Source organism: Lepus europaeus, chromosome 4 (genome assembly GCF_033115175.1).
Source record: "Lepus europaeus isolate LE1 chromosome 4, mLepTim1.pri, whole genome shotgun sequence".
NCBI lineage: Eukaryota > Metazoa > Chordata > Mammalia > Lagomorpha > Leporidae > Lepus > Lepus europaeus.
Genome location: NC_084830.1, coordinates 154315219 through 154337233, shown reverse-complemented (window position 1 = coordinate 154337233; position 22015 = coordinate 154315219). Strand labels below are relative to the sequence as shown.

The following is a 22015-nucleotide window of genomic DNA, read 5'->3' as shown; positions in this document are numbered from 1 at the left end:
ATAAGAACAATTAGAAGTTTTCAGAAACAAATGCTTGAGGTACAGAATTCCTTACTGGATAGGATAGAAATCTCCTTCGAGAAAATGAAATCTTAAGGAGGAATCAAAATGAAGCGCAGAAACTAGTAGAACAGGAAAGTGTGATAGTGAAGAGAAATCAAAATGAAATGAAGAACTCAATAGATCAAATGACAAACACACTAGAGAGCCTTAAAAACAGAGTCAGTGAAACAGAAGAGAGAATATCGGACTTAGAAGACAGAGCACAGGAAAGTATACAGTCAAACAAACAAACAAAAAAAAGAAATTAGAAATCTAAAAAAATATTGTTGGGTATCTGCAGGATACTATTAAAAAACCCAACATTTGGGTTCTATGAGTTCCTGAAGGCATGGAGAGAGAGAAAGGATTAGAAGGCCTTTTTAGTGAGATACTAGCAAAGAATTTCCTGGGTTTGGAGAAGGACAGAGACATCCTAGTACAGGAAGCTCACAGAACCCCTAGTAAACATGACCAAAAGAGATCCTCACCACAACACGGTGTAATCAAATGCACCACAGTGAAACATAAAGAAAAGATTCTAAAAGGTGCAAGAGAGAAACGTCAGATTACTCTCAGAGGGTCTCCAATTAGACTCACAGCAGACATCTAATCAGAAACCCTACAAGCTAGAAGGGAATGGTGAGACATAGCCCAGGTACTAAGAGAGAAAAACTGCCAGCCCAGAATATTATATCCTGCAAAGCTCTCATTTGTGAATGAAGGTGAAATAAAGACCTTTCCTAGCAAACAGAAATTGAAAGAATTTGTCACCACTTGTCCAGCCCTGCAAAAGATGCTTAAAGATGTGTTATACACAGAAACACAGAAACACGGCCATCAATATGAAAGAAGGTAAAGGAAGGAAACCTCACAGCAAAAGATCACAGGGAATTCAAAGCATATGTTAGAAAATATGTTTGGCAGATGGCAGGGCAAAGTTACTCCTTCTCAATAGTCACATTGAATGTTAATGGCCTGAACTGTCCAGTTAAAAGACACTGATTGGCTGATTGGGTTAAGGAACAAAACCCATCTATTTGTTGCTTACAAGAAACACATCTTTCCAACAAAGATGCATACAGACTGAAAGTGAAAGGCTGGAAAAAGATATACCATGCCAACAGAAATGAAAAAAGAGCGGGCGTAGCCATCTTAATATCGGACAACATAAACTTTACCACAAAAACTATTAGGAGAGACAAAGAGGGGCACTATATAATGATTAAGGAATCCATTCAACAGGAAGATATAACAATTATCAATGTATATGCACCTAATTACAGGGCACCGGTTTATTTAAAAGACTTGTTAAGGGACTTAAAGGGAGCCTTAGACCCCAATACAATAGTTCTGGGGGACTTCAATACTCCACTCTCAGAGATAGATCAACAGGACGGAAGATCAACAAGGAGACAGTAGATTTAAACGACACTATAGCCCAAATGGATCTAACAGATATCTACAGAACATTTCATCCTACACATAAAGCATTTACATTCTTCTCAGCAGTATATGGAACCTTCTCTAGGATTGACCACATACTAGGCCATAAAGCAAGTCTCAGCAAATTCAAGAGAATTAGAATCATACCATGCAGCTTCTCAGACCACAAAGGAATGAAATTGGAAATTAGCAACTCGGGAATCCCCAGAGCACGTGCAAACACATGGAGATTGAACAACATGCTCCTGAATGAACAATGGGTCATAGAAGAAATTAAAAGAGAAATCAAAAATGTTCTGGAAGTAAATGAGGATAACAGCACAACATACCAAAACCTATGGGATACAGCAAAAGCAGTGTTAAGAGGAAAATTTATATCAATAGGTGCCTACATCAAGAAATTGGAGAGGCACCAAATAGATGAGCTTTCAAGTCATCTCAAGGATCTAGAAAATCTGCAGCAAACCAAACCCAAACCCAGTAGAAGAAGGGAAATAATTAAAATCAAAGAAGAAATCAACAGGATTGAATCCAAAAAAATTACAAAAAATCAGCCAAACGAGGAGCTGCTTTTTTGAAAAAATAAACAAAATTGACACCCATTGGCCCAACTAACTAAAAAAAGAAAAGACCCAAATCAATAAAATGATGAAAAAGGAAACGTAGCAACAGACACCACAGAAATAAAAAGAATCATCAGAAATTACTACAAGGACTTGTATGCCAGCAAACAGGGAAATCTATCAGAAATGGATAGATTCCTGGACACATGCAACCTACCTAAATTGAACCAGGAAGACATAGAAAACCTAAACAGACCCATAACTGGGACAGAAATTGAAACATTAATAAAGGCCCTCCCAACAAAGAAAAGCCCAGGACCAGATGGATTCACTGCTGAATTCTACCAGACATTTAAAGAAGAACAAACTCCAATTCTTCTCAAACTATTCAGAACAATGGAAAAAGAGGGAATCCTCCCAGATTTTTTCTATGAAGCCAGCATCACCTTAATTCCTAAGCCAGAAAAAGATGCAACATTGAAAGAGAATTACAGACCAATATCCCTGATGAACAAATATGCAAAAATCGTCAATAAAATTCTGGCCAATAGAATGCAATAACACATCAGAAAGATCATCCACCCAGGCCAAGTGGGATTTATCCCTGGTATGCAGGGATGGTTCAATGTTCGCAATCAATCAACGTGATACACCACATTAACAGACTGTGGAAGAAAAACCATATGATTCTCTCAATAGACGCAGAGAAAGCATTCGATAAAATTCAACATACTTTCACGATGAAAACTAAGCAAACTGGGTATGGAGGAACATTCCTCAATACAATCAAAGCAATTTATCAAAAACCCACGGCCAGCATCCGATTGAATGGGGAAAATTTAGAAGCATTTCCACTGAGATCTGGTACCAGACAGGGATGCCCACTCTGACCACTGCTATTCAGTATAGTTCTGGAAGTTTTAGCCAGAGCTATTAGGCAAGAAAAAGAAATTAAAGGGATACAAATTGGGAAGGAAGAACTTAAACTACCCCTCTTTGCAAATGATATGATTCTTTATTTAGAGGATCCAATGAACTCTACTAAGAGACTATTGGGGCCGGCGCCGTGGCTCAATTGGCTAATCATCCGCCTAGCGGCACCAGCACACTGTGTTCTAGTCCCGCTCGGGGCGCCGGATTTTGTCCCGGTCGCCCCTCTTCCAGGCCAGCTCTCTGCTATGGCATGGGAGTGCAGTGGAGGATGGCCCAAGTGCTTGGGCCCTGCACCCACATGGGAGACCAGGAGAAGCACCTGGCTCCTGCCTTCGGATCAGCGCGGTGCGCCGGCTGCAGCGCGCCGGCCACGGCGGCCATTGGAGGGTGAACCAACGGCAAAGGAAGACCTTTCTCTCTGTCTCTCTCTGTCACTGTCCACTCTGCCTGTTAAAAATAAAAAAGAACAACAACAAAAAAAAGACTATTGGAACTCATAGAAGAGTTTGGCAAAGTAACAGGATATAAAATCAATGCACAAAAATCAACCGCCTTTGTATCCACAGGCAATGCCACAGCTGAGGAAGAACTTCTAAGTTCAATCCCATTCACAATAGCTACAAAAACAATCAAATACCTTGGGATACACTTAACCAAGGACGTTAAAGATCTCTACGATGAAAATTATAAAACCTTAAAGCAAGAAATAGAAGAGGATACCAAAAAATGGAAAAATCTTCCATGCTCATGGATTGGAAGAATCAATATCATCAAAATGTCCATTCTCCCAAAAGCAATTTACAGATTCAATGCAATACCAGTCAAGATACCGAAGACCTTCTCAGATCTGGAAAAAATGATGCTGAAATTCATATGGAGACACAGAAGACCTCGAATAGCTAAAGCAATCTTGTACAACAATAACAAAGCCGGAGGCATCACAATACCAGATTCAGGACATACTACAGGGCAGTAGTTTTCAAAACAGCATGGTACTGGTACAGAAACAGATGGATAGACCAATGGAACAGAATAGAAACACCAGAAATCAATCCAAACATCTACAGCCAACTTATATTTGATCATTGATTTAAAACCATTCCCTGGAGTAAGGATAATCTATTCAATAAATGGTGCTGGGAAAACTGGATTTCCACGTGCAGAATCATGAAGCAAGACCCTACCTTTCTCCTTACACAAAAATTCACTCAATATGGATTAAAGACTTAAATCTACGACCTGACACCATCAAATTTTTAGAGAGCACTGGAGAAACCCTGTAAGATATAGGTACCGGCAAAGACTTCCTAGAAAAGACCCTGGAGGCGCAGGCCGTCAAAGCCAAAATTAACTATTGGGATTGCATCGAATTGAGAAGTTTCTGTACTGCAAAAGAAACAGGAGAGTGAAGAGGCAACTGACAGAATGGGAAAAAATATTTGCAAACTATGCTACAGATAAAGGGTTGATAACCAGAATCTACAAAGAAATCGAAACCCCACAACATCATAACAAACAACCCACTTAAGAGATGGGCCATGGACCTCAATAGATATTTTTCAAAAGAGGAAATCCAAATGACCAACAGACACATGAAAAAATGTTCACGATCACTAGCCATCAGGGAAATGCAAATTAAATCCGCAATGAGGTTTTACCTCACCCCGGTTAGAATGGCTCACCGTCAGAAATCTACCAACAATAGATGCTGGAGAGGATGTGGAGAAAAAGGGACACTAACCCACTGTTGGTGGGAATGCAAACTGGTTAAGCCACTATGGAAGTCAGTCTGGAGATTCCTCAGAAACCTGAATATAACCCTACCATACAACCCAGCCATCCCACTCCTTGAAATTTGCCCAATGGAAATGAAATTGGCAAACAAAAAAGCCATCTGCACATTAATGTTTATTGCAGCTCAATTCACAATAGCTAAGACCTGGAACCAACCCAAATGCCCATCAACAGTAGACTGGATAAAGAAATTATGGGACATGTACTCTATAGAATACTATACAGCAGTCAAAATCAGTGAAACCCGGTCATTTGCAACAAGATGGAGGAATCTGAAAAACATCATTCAGAGTGAATTAAACCAGTCCGAAAGGGAGAAATATCATATATTCTTCCTGATCAGTGACAACTAACTGAGCACCAAGGGGGAAACATGTTGAAAGTGAAATGGACACTATGAGAAACAGTGACTTGATCAGCCCTTGTGCTGATTGTTGATGTACAGTGTAATACTTTATTTTAGTATTTTTGTTTTGTTTTGTTCTAGTACTATCGGTTGAACTCTGTAATTAACACACAATTATTCTTAAGTGTTTAATTTTAAAATGATCCCTGTTAAATATAAGAGTGGGTCAGAGAGGGAGGAGATGTACAGTTTGGGACATGCTGAATTGGTTTTGCCCCATATGGTGGGGTTAGAAATGTGCCACGAGGCCGGCGCCGTGGCTCAACAGGTTAATTCTCCGCCTAGCGGCGCCGGCACACCAGATTCTAGTCCCGGTTGGGGCGCCGGATTCTGTCCCGGTTGCCCCTCTTCCAGGCCAGCTCTCTGCTGTGGCCCGTGAGTGCAATGGAGGATGTCCATTGGAGGGTGAACCAATGGCAAAAGGAAGACCTTTCTCTGTGTCTCTCTCTCTCTATGTATACTTTGCCTGTCGAAAAAAATAAATAAATAAAAAGCAACATGCCAGGGGATTCCAATACAAACCCCTCAAGGTTGCACGTACCAATGTCATCTTACTAGTCTAAGTGATCAATCTCAGTTCACAATTGATCACACTGATAGGTCTAAGAGTCAAAGGGATCACACAAACAAGAGTAGTGTCTGCTAATACTAACTGATAGAATCAAAAAGGGAGAGAACGAACCATCATGGGAAGCCGGATACACAGCAGACTCATAGAATGGCAGATGTCCTTAATAGTAGTCTGGCCTCAGAATCAGCCGTTAAGGCATTCAGATATGGCTGAAGAGCCCACGAGAGTATTTTAGGCATAGAAAGCCAAGACACTCTGGGGGAAAAAAAAAAGAGGACCTAAATGAAAGGTCTCTGCGAGTGAGATCCCAGTGGAAAGAACGGGGCCATCAAAGTAAGGAGGTACCTTTCTGTGAAGGGAGGAGAGAACTTCCACTTTGACTATGACCCTGTCGAAATAAGATCGAAGTCGGGGAACTCAAAAGGCTTCCATAGCCTTGGCAACTCATGACTAGAGCCTAGGGAGATTAGTGACGCCATAAATGAGTGTCAAATTGTTAAGTCAACAACAGGAGTCACTATGTACTTACTTCTCATGTGGGATCTGTCCTTAATGTGTTGTCCAATGTGAAGTAATGCTATAACTAGTACTGAAACAGTATTTTACACTTTGTGTTTCTTTGTGGGTACAAACTGACGCAATTTTTACTTAATATCTACTAAATTGATCTTCTGTATATAAAGATAATTGAAAATGAATCTTGATGTGAATGGAATGGGAGAGGGAGTGGGAGATGGGAGGGGCAGGAGTGGGAGGGAAATTATGGGGGGGAAGCCATTGTAATCCATAAACTGTACTTTGGAAATTTATATTTACTTAATAAAAATTAAAAAAAATTTAAGATTATTGATGTTTCCTGAAAATGCATGAAATATATTGTGGAATTTGTATGAAATTTTTCATTGAAAATCTGTAATTTGGAACAGTGTTTCTTTTTTCTTTCTTTTTTTTTTTTTTGACAGGCAGAGTGGATAGTGAGAGAGAGACAGAGAGAAAGATCTTCCTTTTTGCTGTTGGTTCGCCCTCCAATGGACGCTGTGGCCTGCGCATCACGCTGATCCGAAGCCAGGTGCTTCTCCTGGTCTCCCATGCGGGTGCAGGGCCCAAGCACTTGGGCCATCCTCCACTGCCTTCCCGGGTCATAGTAGAGAGCTGGCCTGGAAGAGGGGCAACCGGGATAGAATCCGGCGCCCCAACCGGGACTAGAACCTGGTGTGCCGGCGCCGCAAGGCGGAGGATTAGCCTGTTAAGCCACGGCGCCGGCCTACAGTGTTTCTTTATATTAAATTGTTTCCTTGATATCAGATAGCTGAAATAGGCTATATTGTGAGAAATTCTATAATTAATTAATTATGTGGAATTTCTTTTTTAGTGAATCTTTATCATTATAACAACTAAAATATTTTTTGTGTCGTAGATGGCCACTTATCAGAGGAAGTAAGTAATTTTTATTTTGTGTCATAAATTACTGTGTTTGGCAAATTTGTAACTATAGAAATAATATTGAAAACACTATTTTGTACCCAACAGTTCTGTCCTTTAGATAGGAAGGAAAGAGAAAGTCATTCCTATGCAAAGATTTTGAGAACTTATTTCCAGCAGACCTGTCCTTCACCATTCGGTAACGAGAATTCTTCAAGCTGAAGCAAGTGCTAAGAAGTAAAAAGTAGGCTGGCGCCGCTACTCACTAGGCTAATCCTCCACCTGCGGCGCCGGCACACCGGGTTCTAGTCCCGGTCGGGGCACCAGATTCTGTTCCGGTTGCCCCTCATCCAGGCCCGCTCTCTGCTGTGGCCCAGGAGTGCAGTGGAGGATGGCCCAAGTGCTTGGGCCCTGCACCCGCTTGGGATACCCGGATAAGCACCTGGCTCCTGGCTTCGGATCAGTGCAGTGCGCCAGCCTCGCTGGCCGTTGGAGGGTGAACCAATGGCAAAGGAAGACCTTTCTCTCTGTCTCTCTCACTGTCTACTCCGTCTGTCAAAAAATTAAAAAAAAAAAAAAGTTTCTGCACAGCAAAAGAATGATCAGCAGAGTGAAGAGACGACCTACAGAATGAGAAAATACCTGTATCTTCTGACTGTACCCCTGACACAAGGCTAATAACCTGGGTGTATATCTTCAGACTGTATCCCTCACACAAGGCTAATAACCAGGATATAGAAGAAACTCAAAAGCACAAGGGAAATAATCTGATCAGAGTGAACGAGAACCAAGGTGAGGGTATCATCTCATGCACTCTAGGCAGATTATCAAGAAGATGGAAGATAACGAGGGCTAGCAAGGATCTGGAGGAGAGGGGATGCTTGCATGGCCTTGGTGGAACTTTGAGTACAGCTCTTGGGGAAAACTGGAGAGTCCTTAAAAAACTAAACAGAACTGTTATTTATCAGGTAATCCTGTTACTGGCCATATAGCCAAAGGAAATGAAGCAGTTTGTCAATGAGAAGTGTGCATTTCCCATGTTTACTGCAGCACTATTGACAATAGCCAAGAAATAGAAACCACTTAAGTGAAAAAATTGATTAATGAAGAAAATGTGATACATATGCAAAATGGAATATTATTCAGCCATAAAAGGATGAAAACCTGTCTTTTGTGACAATGTGGAGGTCATTATATTAAGTAAAATAAGCCAGGCAAAGATATTCAAGTACCGTATGATCATGCTTATGTGTGGAATCAAAACATTGATCCCATACAGTTTGAGAATAGAATGTTGAGTGGAATGGTGGGTACCAGAAGCTGGAGACAGGAGGTGCAGGGTTGGTGAAATGATTAATGGATACTAACTTAGGAGAAGGAAGTTCTGGTGTTCTGTTCCACAGTAGTGTAACCATAGATAACAGTGATGTGCTTACAACTTTATAATACACCTGTATGTGTATATAGAACTCAAAGAGAGGATTTTGAATGTTTTCACGAAGAACGTATGCTAAATGTTCGAGAATATATTTCTGTTCACCTTCTTTAATGTTGTACAATGTATATATGTATTGAGACATTACATGTAACCTCAGAAATGTGTGTGGTTTTTACTTATCAGTTAAAAATAAAAAGTTAAAAATACTGTTTCAGAGCATACATATGTTAAATCATTATTTCTCAAGTGGGTTGCTTGACTTTTCAAGGTTCCCTGGACTGTTTAGTACTGAACAATAATTTGAAGACAGCAGCAGTGGCTGTTACTAAAATTACATTTCTTCACGCTTTTGTCTTCTGAGAGGTATTAGAAAGCCCATCTTCCTTCTTCCTGTTGACTCCTCTGCTTTCCTGATTTGTACGTGTGCCTTGTATGTTTGATTTGGTTTATAGACATCTCCATTTTCACATTCTTTCCAAGACTAGTTAGTTCTTTCTGCTAAATAAATGAATTCCAGTGATTCTGGAGTATATGGACATTGTTGTATTTACTTTTGAGCACTATTAGTAATAGTTGTTATAGCTGGCAGAGTCCTGATGTGGCACAGGGTGTCACATTGCTGAGATATGCAGTGCATGTGGCCTGTCTTCATATTCTCGCTGCTCTTATAAAGCCATCAGGATTCAGTCCCCAAGACCATACCCTAATAACCTAATCCACTCTACTCACTCTCCAAGGGGCCCACCTTTATGTTTCTCTTGGCTTAATACCATTAAGATAATACTTTTAGGCATAGTAGGCTAAGCCTCTGCCTATGGCTCCAGCATTGTCCCGGCTGCTCATCTGCTGATCCAGCTCTCTGTTATGTACAGCCTGGCAAAAGCAATGGAAGATGGCCCAAGTGCTTGGGCCCCTGCACCCATGTGAGAGACCTCGAAAAAGCTCCTGGCTTCGGATCAGCCTGCCTCCAATCACTGTGGCCATTTTTGAGGGTGAACCAATGGATTGAAGACCTTTCTCTCTGTAACTCTACCTCTTAGATAAGTAAATAGAATCTTAAAAAAAAAAAAAAAGATAGTACTTTTAATCCCCTACGTGAGTTCAAGGGACACATCATATTCAAAGCATAGTAGATGGTGTCATGGTTGGAATGCATGAGGAAGAGAGGAAACACATGGGAGAATGGAAGGCAGAGAGGTTCAGGCCCAAGCTCTTTTTTTTTTTTTTTTTTTTTAATAAAGATTTTATTTGAAAGGTAGGGTTACAGACAGTGAGAGGGAGAGAGAAAGAGAGAGAGAGAGAGAAGTCTTCCTTCCTTTGGTTCACTTCCCAAATGGCTGCAGTATCTGGAGCTGTGCTGATTTGAAGCCAGAGCCCGGAGCTTCTTCCCAGTCTCCCCTGCAGGTGCTGGGGCCCAAGGACTTAGCCATCTTCTGCTGATTTCCCAGGCCATGCCAGAGAGCTGGATCAGAAGAGGAGCTGCTGGGACTAGAACCAGCACCCATACGGGATGCCAGCGCCACAGGCAAAGGATTAACCCACTGCACCATGGCGCCAGCCCCTCAAGCTCCTTTTTGTAGCTCATTCTTGCAGGGGTTAACCAGGATCTCGTGAGATCCATATTAATATATTTTTTATTTATTTGACAGAGTGGATAGTGAGAGAGAGAGACAGAGAGAAAGGTCTTCCTTTGCTGTTGGTTCACCCTCGAACGGCTGGCGCACCGCGCTGATCCGAAGCCAGGAGCCAGGTGCATCTCCTGGTCTCCCATGGGGTGCAGGGTCCAAGCACCTGGGCCATCCTCCACTGCACTCCAGGGCCATAGCAGAGAGCTGGCCTGGAAGAGGGGCAACCGGGACAGAATCTGGTGCCCTGAGCGGGACTATAACCCGATGTGCCGGCGCCGCTAGGCGGAGGATTAGCCTGTTGAGCCACGGTGCCGGCCTAATATATATATATATTTTTTAATTTTTTTTTATTTTTGACAGGCAGAGTGGACAGTGAGAGAGAGACAGAAAGATCTTCCTTTTGCCGTAGGTTCACCCTCCAATGGCTGCCGCGGCCTAATATATTTTTAAAAAATAGATTTATTTATTTGAAAAACATTTATTGAGAGAGAGGGATAGACATACACACAGATTGTGATCTTCCATCCGCTGGTTCACTTCCCAAATGACTGTGGGTGCAATGGGTCACTTCCCAATGGCTGGGGCTGGGCCAGGCCGAAGCCAGGAGCCAGGAGCTTCTTCCAGGTCTCCCAGGTTGGTGCAGAGTCCAAAGCACTTGTGCCGTTGTTCTTTGATTGCCCAGGTGCATTAGCAGTGGAGCAGCTGGAACTCAGTCTGGTGCCCATATGCGTTGCCGTCACTGCAGATTGTGACTTAAGCTTCTGTACCACAGTGTCAGCCCCAGCACATTAATAACTCCTCAGTGAGCTGAGGACTTTACACCAAACCTTAAAGGTTCCATTACCTGAGCAGGGCTGCACTGGGGAACAAAGCTTCCAGAAGTGGGTTTCTGGGGGACACATAGGACCATATCCAAACCAGTACACGGAACGGGTACATTTAGAAAGTGCTGTGCATTGTCAGTAAGAAAGAAGGGTTAGCTGAGAGATGTTTCAGTTTGGCTTGTACAGTGCAGGCAGTAGCACATCCTGTGTGTCAGGTGGTAATTGTATTTTCAGCATCGATTAACCCCGTAAAATGTTAAAGTAAAACATATTTTTGAATAGAGTATATCACTAAACAGTGATGACAGGTATAGTTTTCTTAAATGCTGAATCATTTTTGTAATTTTCCATAAAGTAGTAAGAAATAGAAAGTATCAAAGATGACAAAGCACGTGATAATTTTATATTTCTTATTTATTTTTGCTTTAAGTGTTGTAACTTATTGTGAAAAGGTTTGTAAGCTTTTTAAGTGTCTTGGGGACTTTGGGTTAAGGATGTTAGAGAAAAACTTACTTCCTTAATTATTTAGGTCCAAAAAGGATGATAATAAATTATTTTCAGTTTTTGTGGCATGTGAATTTTACATATTTACAGATAATATTATTTCATGTTCTTTGAATTTGAGGGTAATTTTTAGTTGTGTTATTAGTATTATCAGAGATAGGACCATTGTTTTTCTGCATTTCAGTGACTTCATTGCTTTTATCTGGGATTAATGAGTAGAGAAAGTTGCTACAGAATAGATGTGTGATGTTTTAGTGGAAGACTGTTGGCAGGTCTGTACCTCACTACACCTGTATGTTCATTTAGGTGCTTACGGATGCAGCAGGTTGCAAACTTTGGAGTGTCAGGGTCCTTATATACTCTGAAACTGTTTGGCGATCTCAGCTTTTGTTGCTGTGATTACAGCTGTTGATATCTACCATATTCAAAATTAAAACAAATATAAACTGTTGCTATATTAATTCTTTTTAAAATAACAGTAGTCCAGACATTTTAAAATTAAAATGAACTGCACTTTCCGAAAACAAGACCAAAAAAATAATTGAGATAGGTGGCGTTGTTTTACATAGTTTACCAATCTCTTTCATGTCTGCCTCACTAGAAAACAGATAGATTTTTTATGTTCTGTATTCTTTCCCTTGCGACTCCACATGTCCTGTAATCTTTGGAAAATTCCACCACTCACTTTTCAGAGAATGAGTAGAAAAGGTAAATAACATCTTTGTGTTCCTGTGGACTAGTTTTGGTGGCATTGATCCCTGGAAGGGTTTCATGGACCACTCCCTCTCCCATCACCTGTGTCTTCAGACTGTGCTGGGAGCTGCTGACCTAGGAGTGTAATAAGCATTTGTGCTAAAGGTTAAGATTATTATAGCACAAAATGTGAATAAAAAGGAATATAGCCTTTGTGATGATTTCTGTACTTAACATTTCTAATCAGATGTTAGATTTTCTTATTCTGAGCTGTGGAGTAGAAATTTCATAATCTGCATGTTAATAGTTTTGCTCCAGATCTTCTCAATTTAACATTTTATAAAGGCCAGTGCTGTGGTGTAGCTGGTAAAGCCGCCACCTGCAGTGCCAGCACCCCATGTTGGCGCAGGTTCAAGTCCGGACTGCTCCACTTCTGATCCAGCTCTTTGTTGTGGCCTGGAAAAGCAGTAGAGGATGGCCCAATTCCTTGGACCCATGTACCTGCATGGGAAGTCCTGAAGGAAGCTTCTGCTCCTGGTTTCGGATCGGTGCAGCTCCGGCCCTTGTGACCAGTTGGGGAGTGAGCAGATGGAAGACCTCTCCCTCTCCCTCTCCCTCTCCCCCTCTCCCCCTCTCCCCCCCCCCCACCCCCTCTCTTCCTTTCCCCCTCTCCCTCTCTCCCTCTCCCTCTTTCTCTCTGCCTCTTTCTCTCTGTGTAACTCTGACTTTCAAATAAATAAGTCTTTAAAAAATAAGAAAATATTTATATGAACAGTTCAGGAACTGAAAATGGATCATGATATTTCCTTTAAAGGGCTACTCAGCTAACGCCACCTATAATAAACTATAGTATTTCCAGACAAGGCACAAGATACCACCCTCCAGTGGGTTATTGTTATGTGACTTCAACTGATCATTGTTGTTTTGATGCTTGAATGCAAAAATGAAATTTGAAATTAATGAAGTGAGTTTTGGGGGAATGAGAGATTGTATTTTAAGATGTGAACTCGGGCTATGGCTCAGTAGGTTAATCCTCCACCTGTGGCTCCGGCATCCCTTATGGGTGGAAGTTCTAGGCCTGGCTGTCCCTCTTATGATCCAGTTCTCTGCTATGGCCTGGGAAAGCAGTAGAAGATGGCTCACGCTCTTGGGCTCCAGGTTCCTGGCTTTGGATCGACCGAACCAGTGGATGGAAGACGTTTCTGTCTTTCATTGTTTGTAATTCTTCCTCTCGGAAAAATAAAAATAATCTTAAAAAAAAATAAAAAAGTGAACTTGTCTATTTTTACTAGTCTGAAGCTGTGGTGGTGGAAATACACTTCTCTTGATAGCTGGACATGCAGGTTAGCATCCCTGAAAACTGAAGTGATCAGAGCTAACTTTCCCAAATTCACAATGGATGGCTTTTTATAGCAGTCTCCAGTAAAAATAATTTTAGAACAATTGGACATGGGTGGAGTATGAGTCTATGGTTGAAAATTCACCAGGGTAAGAACAAAAGCTTGCTTTTGCTTGTGAAACTCATCCTGAGAAATAAAATTATAGTTTAAGTATTTTTTTCTGACTCAGGTTTTTCTTTGCGGTCTCAGAAGAGTTTTTAAAATGTACGTTTTCCCTCAACTGCAAAAAATGGTATATATTCTTCAAAAAAACTTGAAAAAGTCCCAAAGTTGTGAAGTGAAAGCAGAAATCACCTGTGCTTCCAGTAATCTCTGTCCGCTTTCTAGTTTTTCTTTCTGGTCTCTTATTCACATGTATATTAATGACTCATTAGATATATTTTGTTTTGAAGGTAAGACAGAGTTGTAAACCACAACAAAAATTTAATCATCTGTGTTATAAGAAGTGAATAATAAGTTTGTCTACAGTTACGTCCAAACATTGTTAAGGGCTGTATTGTATTCCACAGAGTGCGTATTCTATAATTTGTTTAACTTGTGATGTGTGTTCTAGTACTTGATGGTTGTAGGAAGCAACATGGCTTGAATACAATGATAGGGAAACTTGTCCCGACTTTGAAAAGCGCGTAGTGTAAATAGCCAAAAAATGTGGCTACTTCATATTCTCACCCGGGGTTTAGCCCACAGCTTTGTGAACCTTGACTAATTAAACTTAAATTATGAACATCATTTTTATTGTGTATCATCACCTGAGAAGTGCTGGTTTCTTAAGGTTAGTTGCAGCCTAGTTAGGGGCTGTCTCAAAAGTCCTGCTCACTTGCATTCAGATGTGTTTGGATGTCTCATTCAGCCATGCATTATTCTCTAACTGGATGCATTGGTCTTTTGGAAATACTAGCACACTGATTTACACATATATTTGAAGTATTGATATGTTTCATTACTCCAAATTAAATCATAAGAATTAATAGCACCACCGTTTGGTCTGTACAAGTTTGTACATATTGGAAATCTGACAAGATCTTCAAATTGTACATAATTATGATTATTGCTTGAAAGCTTGAATTTAATTATTGGTAACAAACACTTTTCAATTTTTCTTGAAGTAATAGTCTTTTCATTCTCAAGAATGTTTTTTGTTTTTCTTGCGTCACTGCAATCTGTCAAATGACAAAATTATAACAGTTTGGTTTTAAAAGAAATCTTCTTTGGCTTCATTTTCAGTTCTAGAATCAGGTGAAGCTTCATGCCATAGAACAGACTAAGTGCTTCTGTGGGCTGAGCCAGAGTTCAGCTTTATGGAGAGAGAAAGGGCTGAAAAAGGCAGAAACAAAGAACAAAAGCAGATCAGTCATTTCAAAGCTACTTTCCTTGTATGATGGGGACCTAAGACAGAACAGTAGAAAAATAACTTACTGGTGAACCTTAGGATGCTTTAGGTTACACCTTGTGGAAGGTAAAGCAGAGGGTATTTCATTGTGCTGACCAGATTCACCCTGTTTGGGAGATTTGAAAGTTACCTCTTGTTCATCTTATTCTCTTGGAAGGTCAGATATACAGTTTAGTCTCAGTTTGATGACATGGCATTTTAGCATGAGTGACTTTTTGATTTTTAATCTCTTGGGGCCTGCTGCAGGCCTTAGCAAAACAGTAGCCTCCTTCAATTTTTGCTTTAGCACACTTTTGAGTAGAATAGACAAAAGTGGATGTCCATGATTGCTCCCAGTCCTAAATGGAAGTTATTTCGTATTGTACCAGGCTAGTTTTTTGGTTGATTTTCTTTTAAAAATATTTATTTATTTATTTAATTTGAAAGTTAAGATTACAGAGAGAGAGTGGAGAGACAGAGAGAGAGGTCTTCTATCCACCAGTCACCCCTACAAAGGGCGTCAACTGCCAGGCTTGGGCCAGGCCAAAGCCAGGAGCTAGGAGCTTCTTCAGGGTCTCCCACATGGGTGCAGGGCCCCAAGGACTTGGACCGTCTTCCTCTGCTTTCCCAGGCTCATTAGCAGGGAGCTGGATCTGAAGTGGCGCATCTGGGATTCAAACCGACGTCCATATGTAATGCTGGCACTGTAGGCCATGACGTAACCTGCTGCTCCACAGGGTTGGCCCCTTGGTTGATTTTCTTGATCAGATTTAGGAACCTTCTGTCCCAAATTTGCTGAGCATTTTATTAGATACTTACTTTAGAACTATTAAGATGATCTTAGAGTTTTTCTATATTTATTCCGTTAACGATGTTGAGTTCAATTGGTGGATTTTAAAATAGTAACCCAGCTTTACATTCCTGGGATAAGTCATCTTAATCATGTGTTTTCTTAACTTTGGTATCCCAACTGTCCAACCCAGTGTGACTCTGGTTACGATGCTGATTGGGATGCTTGTGTCCCATGTCCATGTGTGTGGATTGGATTTATACAGGGTGTGTGTACCAACAGATGGGAATTGTGAGGTGTGAGATTAGTGGTACCCCTTCCACAGGATTAATTAAGATAGTGGCTCACTTGTTCAGTTAAAATGGAATCTTCCCTATGTGCTAAGCATGTTAGGCCATGGAGATTTGAGCATAAAAAGGACTAAAAGATTAGTTTGATGCAGAAATACTCCAAAGTCTGTTGTTTTTATAATATGCGTTTTTGGTGAACGTTTCGAAGGTGTCTCCTCTAAAGCTAAGCAGCCTGCAGGTGCAGAGACGGTGAAGTACCGTGGATCGTGTGGTTCAGTCTGTGTGTGCTGCTGGGGTGGCACCAGAGGAGATGTGGTCAGGAAGAACTCGTGTTTCTGGAGAATGGACAGATAACTGCCCTGGAGCTTGGAGCTATAAAATTAAAAAGTCTCTGTGTGTTGTTTGCCTGGGGCGGTGGTGAAGCTACTAAACAACTGTTTCTTTTCTCCCAGATGGTATACCTCAAGTTTACTATTTTGGCCCTTGTGGTAAATACAACGCCATGGTGCTGGAACTGCTGGGGCCTAGTTTAGAAGACCTGTTTGATTTGTGCGACAGGACGTTTTCTCTGAAAACAGTTCTCATGATAGCTATACAGCTGGTAAGTAAAGCCCGGTGCTGTCCGAGCGCTGGAGCAGTTGTATGCTTCCTTGGTTACAAATTTAGATTACAGGCTTGTGGTGTTATCTTACATACCGTTTGCTCTAGTACGGATGTTTGTGCTTTTCATATTGTCTTTCTCTTTTTTTTTTTTGACAGGCAGAGTGGATAGTGAGAGAGAGAGAGAGACAGAGAGAAAGGTTTTCCTTTTTGCCGTTGGCTCACCCTCCAATGGCCGCTGTGGCCGGCGCACTGCGCTGATCCAAAGGCAGGAGCCAGGTGCTTCTCCTGGTCTCCCATGCGGGTGCAGGCCCCAAGGGCTTGGGCCATCCTCCACTGCCTTCCCGGGCCATAGCAGAGAGCTGGCCTGGAAGAGGGGCAACCGGGATAGAATCCAGCGCCCCAACCGGGACTAGAACCCGGTGTGCCGGTGCCACAAGGCGGAGGATTAGCCTGTTAAGCCATGGCACCGGCTTCATATTGTCTTTCTAAAATGTATATATAGCTTAAAGAAACTGAATCAAGTGTATTTTATTAAAATTAACGTCTTAATAGCTTGAAGATCAGGGTCGATATTTAAATGACAGCTGTTCCTTTCACGTTTTCTGTGTAGAAGATGGATGCAGAGGGAGTGCTGAGTAACATGAATTGTTAATCATGATGATAGAGTATTGGTCCAGAAAAAGAAGAAACAGACTAATGAAGGAACATTACTAAATTATTTAAATTTCAGGGAACCTGTGGGAAAATACTTTAGAGAATGAATTGAGGGCAGTTTTGAAATGAATGCCAAGAGGAGCACACTGTGGAAGCCGTGAGACGGTTTCTGTCCTTTGACTCGTTCCTTCCATGTGGATGCGTTCATCCTGTGGAAGCACTCAGATGCACTTGAAACTTCGTGTTCAAGGGTGTCTGTAATCAAAAAGGGAAGCAACCCAAATGTGCAGGTGTAGCAGGGTTATTTGGATAAATTATTAATAGCCATAAAATAATATGTAGCTCGTAAAAAGTGTATGTTAAAAGAACGCTTCATGACCTGAAAAATGCTTGTAAAATTGTCAGTTAAAAGGCCAGGGGCTGGCATTGTGGCATATAGTGGTGGCTACATCCCATATGGGCACCTGTATGTTCTGGCCACTCTTCTGATCCGGCTTCTTGGGAATGGCCCGGGAAAGCAGCGGAAGATGGCCCAGGTGCTTGGGTCCCTGCATCCACGTGGGAGACCTGGATGAAGCTCCTGGCTCCTGGCTTGGGCCTGGCCCAGCCCTTGCTGTTGAGGCCTTCTGTGATGTGAACTAGCAGATGGAAGATCGATCTCTCTCTCTCTCCTTCTTTCTCTGTGACTCTGACTTTCAAATATATAAATATAAAAAAAAAATTGTAGGTCATAGAAGTTACAGACTACATGATCAGAAGTTTGTTAATAAACTGGTTAGAAGGGCCTATAAATACACTGTGTTTAAATTGATTATTAACTATGATTATCTCTAAGTGAATCAGTTGTATTTTTGTAATGTTCTATTTTGTGACAGTTTGTCAAATGAATATTATTTGAAAATCTGTAAAACAGCTAACAATATACTGTGTTATTATTATACTTGGATTCTAAACTTCTCTAGGTTCAAGATGTTATTTTTAAGTGTTCTTAATGCTTAGGAAAAGTAAAGAAAAGACATTATAAACAGGAAAAAAAGAAATATTGAATGGTGGTGTTAATTATTTTTATTTAACAGTTCAGACTCTTAAGTTTCCATAATATGATTGTTATGTTGCTGGGTTATTGAACTAATGAAAAATAATGCAACTTTACTAAGATGTCTGCTTATATTTTGAGTTCAAAATTTTGTGTGGTTATAGCTTTTAGAGTTCATGAGACAACATCCTCTGGAACTGTTGATTGAGTCATGCTTGCTGATCGGAAAATAATTCATAAAATCTAAGCGTTTAATTGTCATAACCATGATAGTAAAGGCAAATTTTTTAAATATAATTGGATGGGTATATGGGGAACTGTAGACTGATAACATGTACTGTTAAAGGGTTGAAACCGTTACTGATTTTTTTTAAAGTGTTGGTTTCATTGTGAAAGTTCTGTCTTGCCTCTGTCATGCTTTCTTACACTCATCAAAGCCTAAAATAAAATTTCTCTGTCTTTTTTCCCCCCTTAACCCAAGATTTCTCGCATGGAATATGTCCATTCAAAGAACTTGATATACAGAGATGTAAAACCTGAGAACTTCTTAATAGGACGACCAGGAAATAAAACCCAGCAAGTTATTCATATTATAGATTTTGGTTTGGCAAAAGAATACATTGATCCAGAGACAAAGAAACATATACCATACAGAGAACACAAAAGCCTTACGGGAACAGCTAGATACATGAGCATAAATACGCACTTAGGAAAAGGTAGGTATGTCTTTCGTAAGTATGGAAGCTTGAATTCAGCAGTTACATTGACAGTGTGACTTTTTATTTTTTATTATGGTTCAAGTTTTGAAGATTACAATAGCTTCTCTTGTAATTTTCATTTATTACATGTACCTATAATGTGTTTTCATTTATATTTTAATAAATCTCCTTTAAAGTTAGTTGCTGTAGAGTGAATGAATGACAGCTATCCTTACATTAACTTATATGTATATTTCTGTAGAACTTGAAATGTTGAAATAACATTAGGGGGAGGCATTGGATTATTTCTGCTGATGAATATGAGATAATACTGTTCCTACTTTTAAGTGAATTTAGTGTGTAAGAAAATTTTTGTTTGCCAACTATAGCTCCCTGATAGGGCTAGCTAGGGCAGTAGCACCTGCCTAGGAAGTGTGATGCTTAGAGCGTGTGCTTTGGCAGTGAGGAGAGCTGGATTCCTACTTGGAGCTTTGACTTTTGTGTCTGTGACCCATCTAGAACTAACTTTCGTTTGGAGTGAGGTAAGGATTGTTGTTCTTTCTATGACACCGTATTCTTTCCTATTGAAAGTTTTTTAAGTTTCTAGATTGTATTTGAAGTAGTTTATTCTTAAGTCATGGTCACTGCTCCTGTCAGAGGAAGTACAAACTTAGTTTTCTACTTTTAGGTTGTGTTCCTGACATCTTTGAAGGAATAGATAGGAAAATAAGCGCAGTCAGTCACATAGCCATCACCTGTGCTCAGAGTCTCTACAGTGTGCCATCGCAGATTTAGATAGGCCCTTAGAAGTTACATCATCCACTTTCCAAATCTAGAGCTTAGCTCCCTCTCCACCATTCCCCTCAGATTCACTGTTTATCGCGTGTCCCTGCCCTGCCTTTCGCTCAGAACTCACTTGCCTGTGTAGTCTTTGCTGTCAGCCAGCCTGATGGTAGGCTTATGCATGTTTCTTTTCAGAATTCTAATACACTTAAGAAGTGCAAATTTGCCTTTCTTTGAGGAAAGTATGTTTTCCAACATCTAAAATTATCAAACACAACTCAGATAATTTTGGGGGATACCTTTCAATGGCAGACTTTCATGATGGATTTGAACTGCAGTTGGGTGGTTTGTAGCCTTCTGGAGTGTACCCTGTGGTAAACCCAGGCACACCTGTATTTGCATATGAAATGTCTGTGAGAAATTTTCATTGCATGGGAATTGTTAACTGACTTGTTGTAACAACTAACAAAGGTTTGCCACTAGTTTATTGTGAGCCATGAAGTCACAACTTCCTTATGGCTTAATGTTCTTTATCTGAACAATGGTTAAATATAATCTATTTGTAGAAGCAGCAAAGCAAGTCTGATGTATTTGTTCTTGTTGAGAAAAGCCTTTAGAGTAAGGGAAATGGTACTTAATGTTTGTAGTCTTCTCTTTTTATTCCTCTTTTAAGAACAAAACAGTTGTTTCTTTGGCAAATATTGAAAACAGAACTTTTTTTAAAAAAAGATTTATTTATATATTTGAAACTCAGAGTTACAGGGAAGGAGAGACACAGAGAGGGAAAGGTCTTCTTCCATTTACTGGTTCATTTCTCCAAATGGCTAAAACAGCCTGGGCAAGCCCAGGCAAAAGCCAGTAGCCAGGAGCTTCATACAGAGGCTTAACCTACTGTGCCACAATGCTGGGCCCATCACAAGATTTAATGTTTACTTTTCCCTATTTATAAAAGCCCTGCTTCTCAGTTTCCATTTAGATGGAAAAGAAAGGTAATATTAACAGAAAATTGGTTTTGTTTTTGTTTTTGTTTTTGTTTTTTGCCTGAATACTTGAATTCCTATTAATAATGAAATAAGAGTTTGCTAAAGTGATCTGAGTTTGAGTGCTGAAGAGTTCAGGCATTCTTTAACATGAATTTTTTTGTGGTATTGAGTTCAGAGTACTTACGTTTATGAGGAGTCAGGAAGAGATAAAGAAAAAGGAGTAGAGAAAAATCTGACCTTTTAATGTGATTTTAATTTGTATATACCTAATGGTTGTCTTCACTCTTTGCCTGAGTCTTGGTGATTACTTTTAAAGCCTTCTCCCATCTGTCGTTCACGTATTCATCCTTGAGCGCTCATCGGCTTCTTTTTAAAATAGAGAATTGGTTCAGAAGAGTGTTGTGTGCATTTGTGTCTCCTTTTCTGTTTGTAGACTGAAACTGTATCAGATTGAAAACGGACAAAATTTTCCTAATTTTTTAGGAAATGTGGAAGAATAATGTCAAATTGTATTGTAGAATTCAGCATTTTGATTCCTGTGGTACCCATTGATCTGTACTAGGTGATGTACATTCAGAAGACAGGTGTAGTGACTCACTTTGACACCCTTCTTCAATCTGTTCATGCCGCTGTCAGTGAAGAAATCTGGACAGTAGCTTTGGATTTCCACAGTCTGTTTGAACAGAAGCTTTACTTAGTATTGTCCTGTTGAAATGTTATCAGATCTTAGCAAATAATCTATTTTTTCTTTTAAAATATTTTTTGTCTATTGCATTGAACCTTATTTCATCTTCTTCCTTTGAATCCTTTTATATCTTCTTTTGTTGAAGTCGTTTGAGATTAAGTAAATACTGCATGGTTCTCTAGTTTATGGTCATGAAATAAAAATTTAATTTTTGGGGGCAGCCATTTGGCACAGTGGGTACCATTTGGCACAAGGCTGCCACTTGGGACAGCTGCCTCACATATCAGAGTGCCTGGGTTGGAGTCCCAGCGCACTCTCTCTTTCTCTCTCTCCCTTTCCCTCTCTCTCTCTGTTTTTTAAATGTTTATTTATTGAAAGAATTACAGAGAGAGAAGGATTGAGAGACAGAGAGAGATCTTCTATGTGCTGATTCACTCCCCAAATAACCACAGTGACCCGAGCT

General features: G+C 40.4%; 1 protein-coding gene across 12 annotated transcripts in view; it reads left to right on the top strand.

The window, feature by feature from the left end:
* CSNK1G3 (casein kinase 1 gamma 3) overlaps positions 1–22015 on the top strand; it is a 135060-nt gene that overhangs the window by 58926 nt on the left and 54119 nt on the right. For all 12 annotated transcript variants that reach the window (XM_062189251.1, XM_062189248.1, XM_062189246.1 and 9 more), the window contains 2 exons: positions 16563–16711; positions 18885–19119. In XM_062189251.1, the coding sequence (XP_062045235.1) occupies positions 16563–16711; positions 18885–19119 (384 nt within the window). The remainder of the gene's footprint in view (positions 1–16562; positions 16712–18884; positions 19120–22015) is intronic.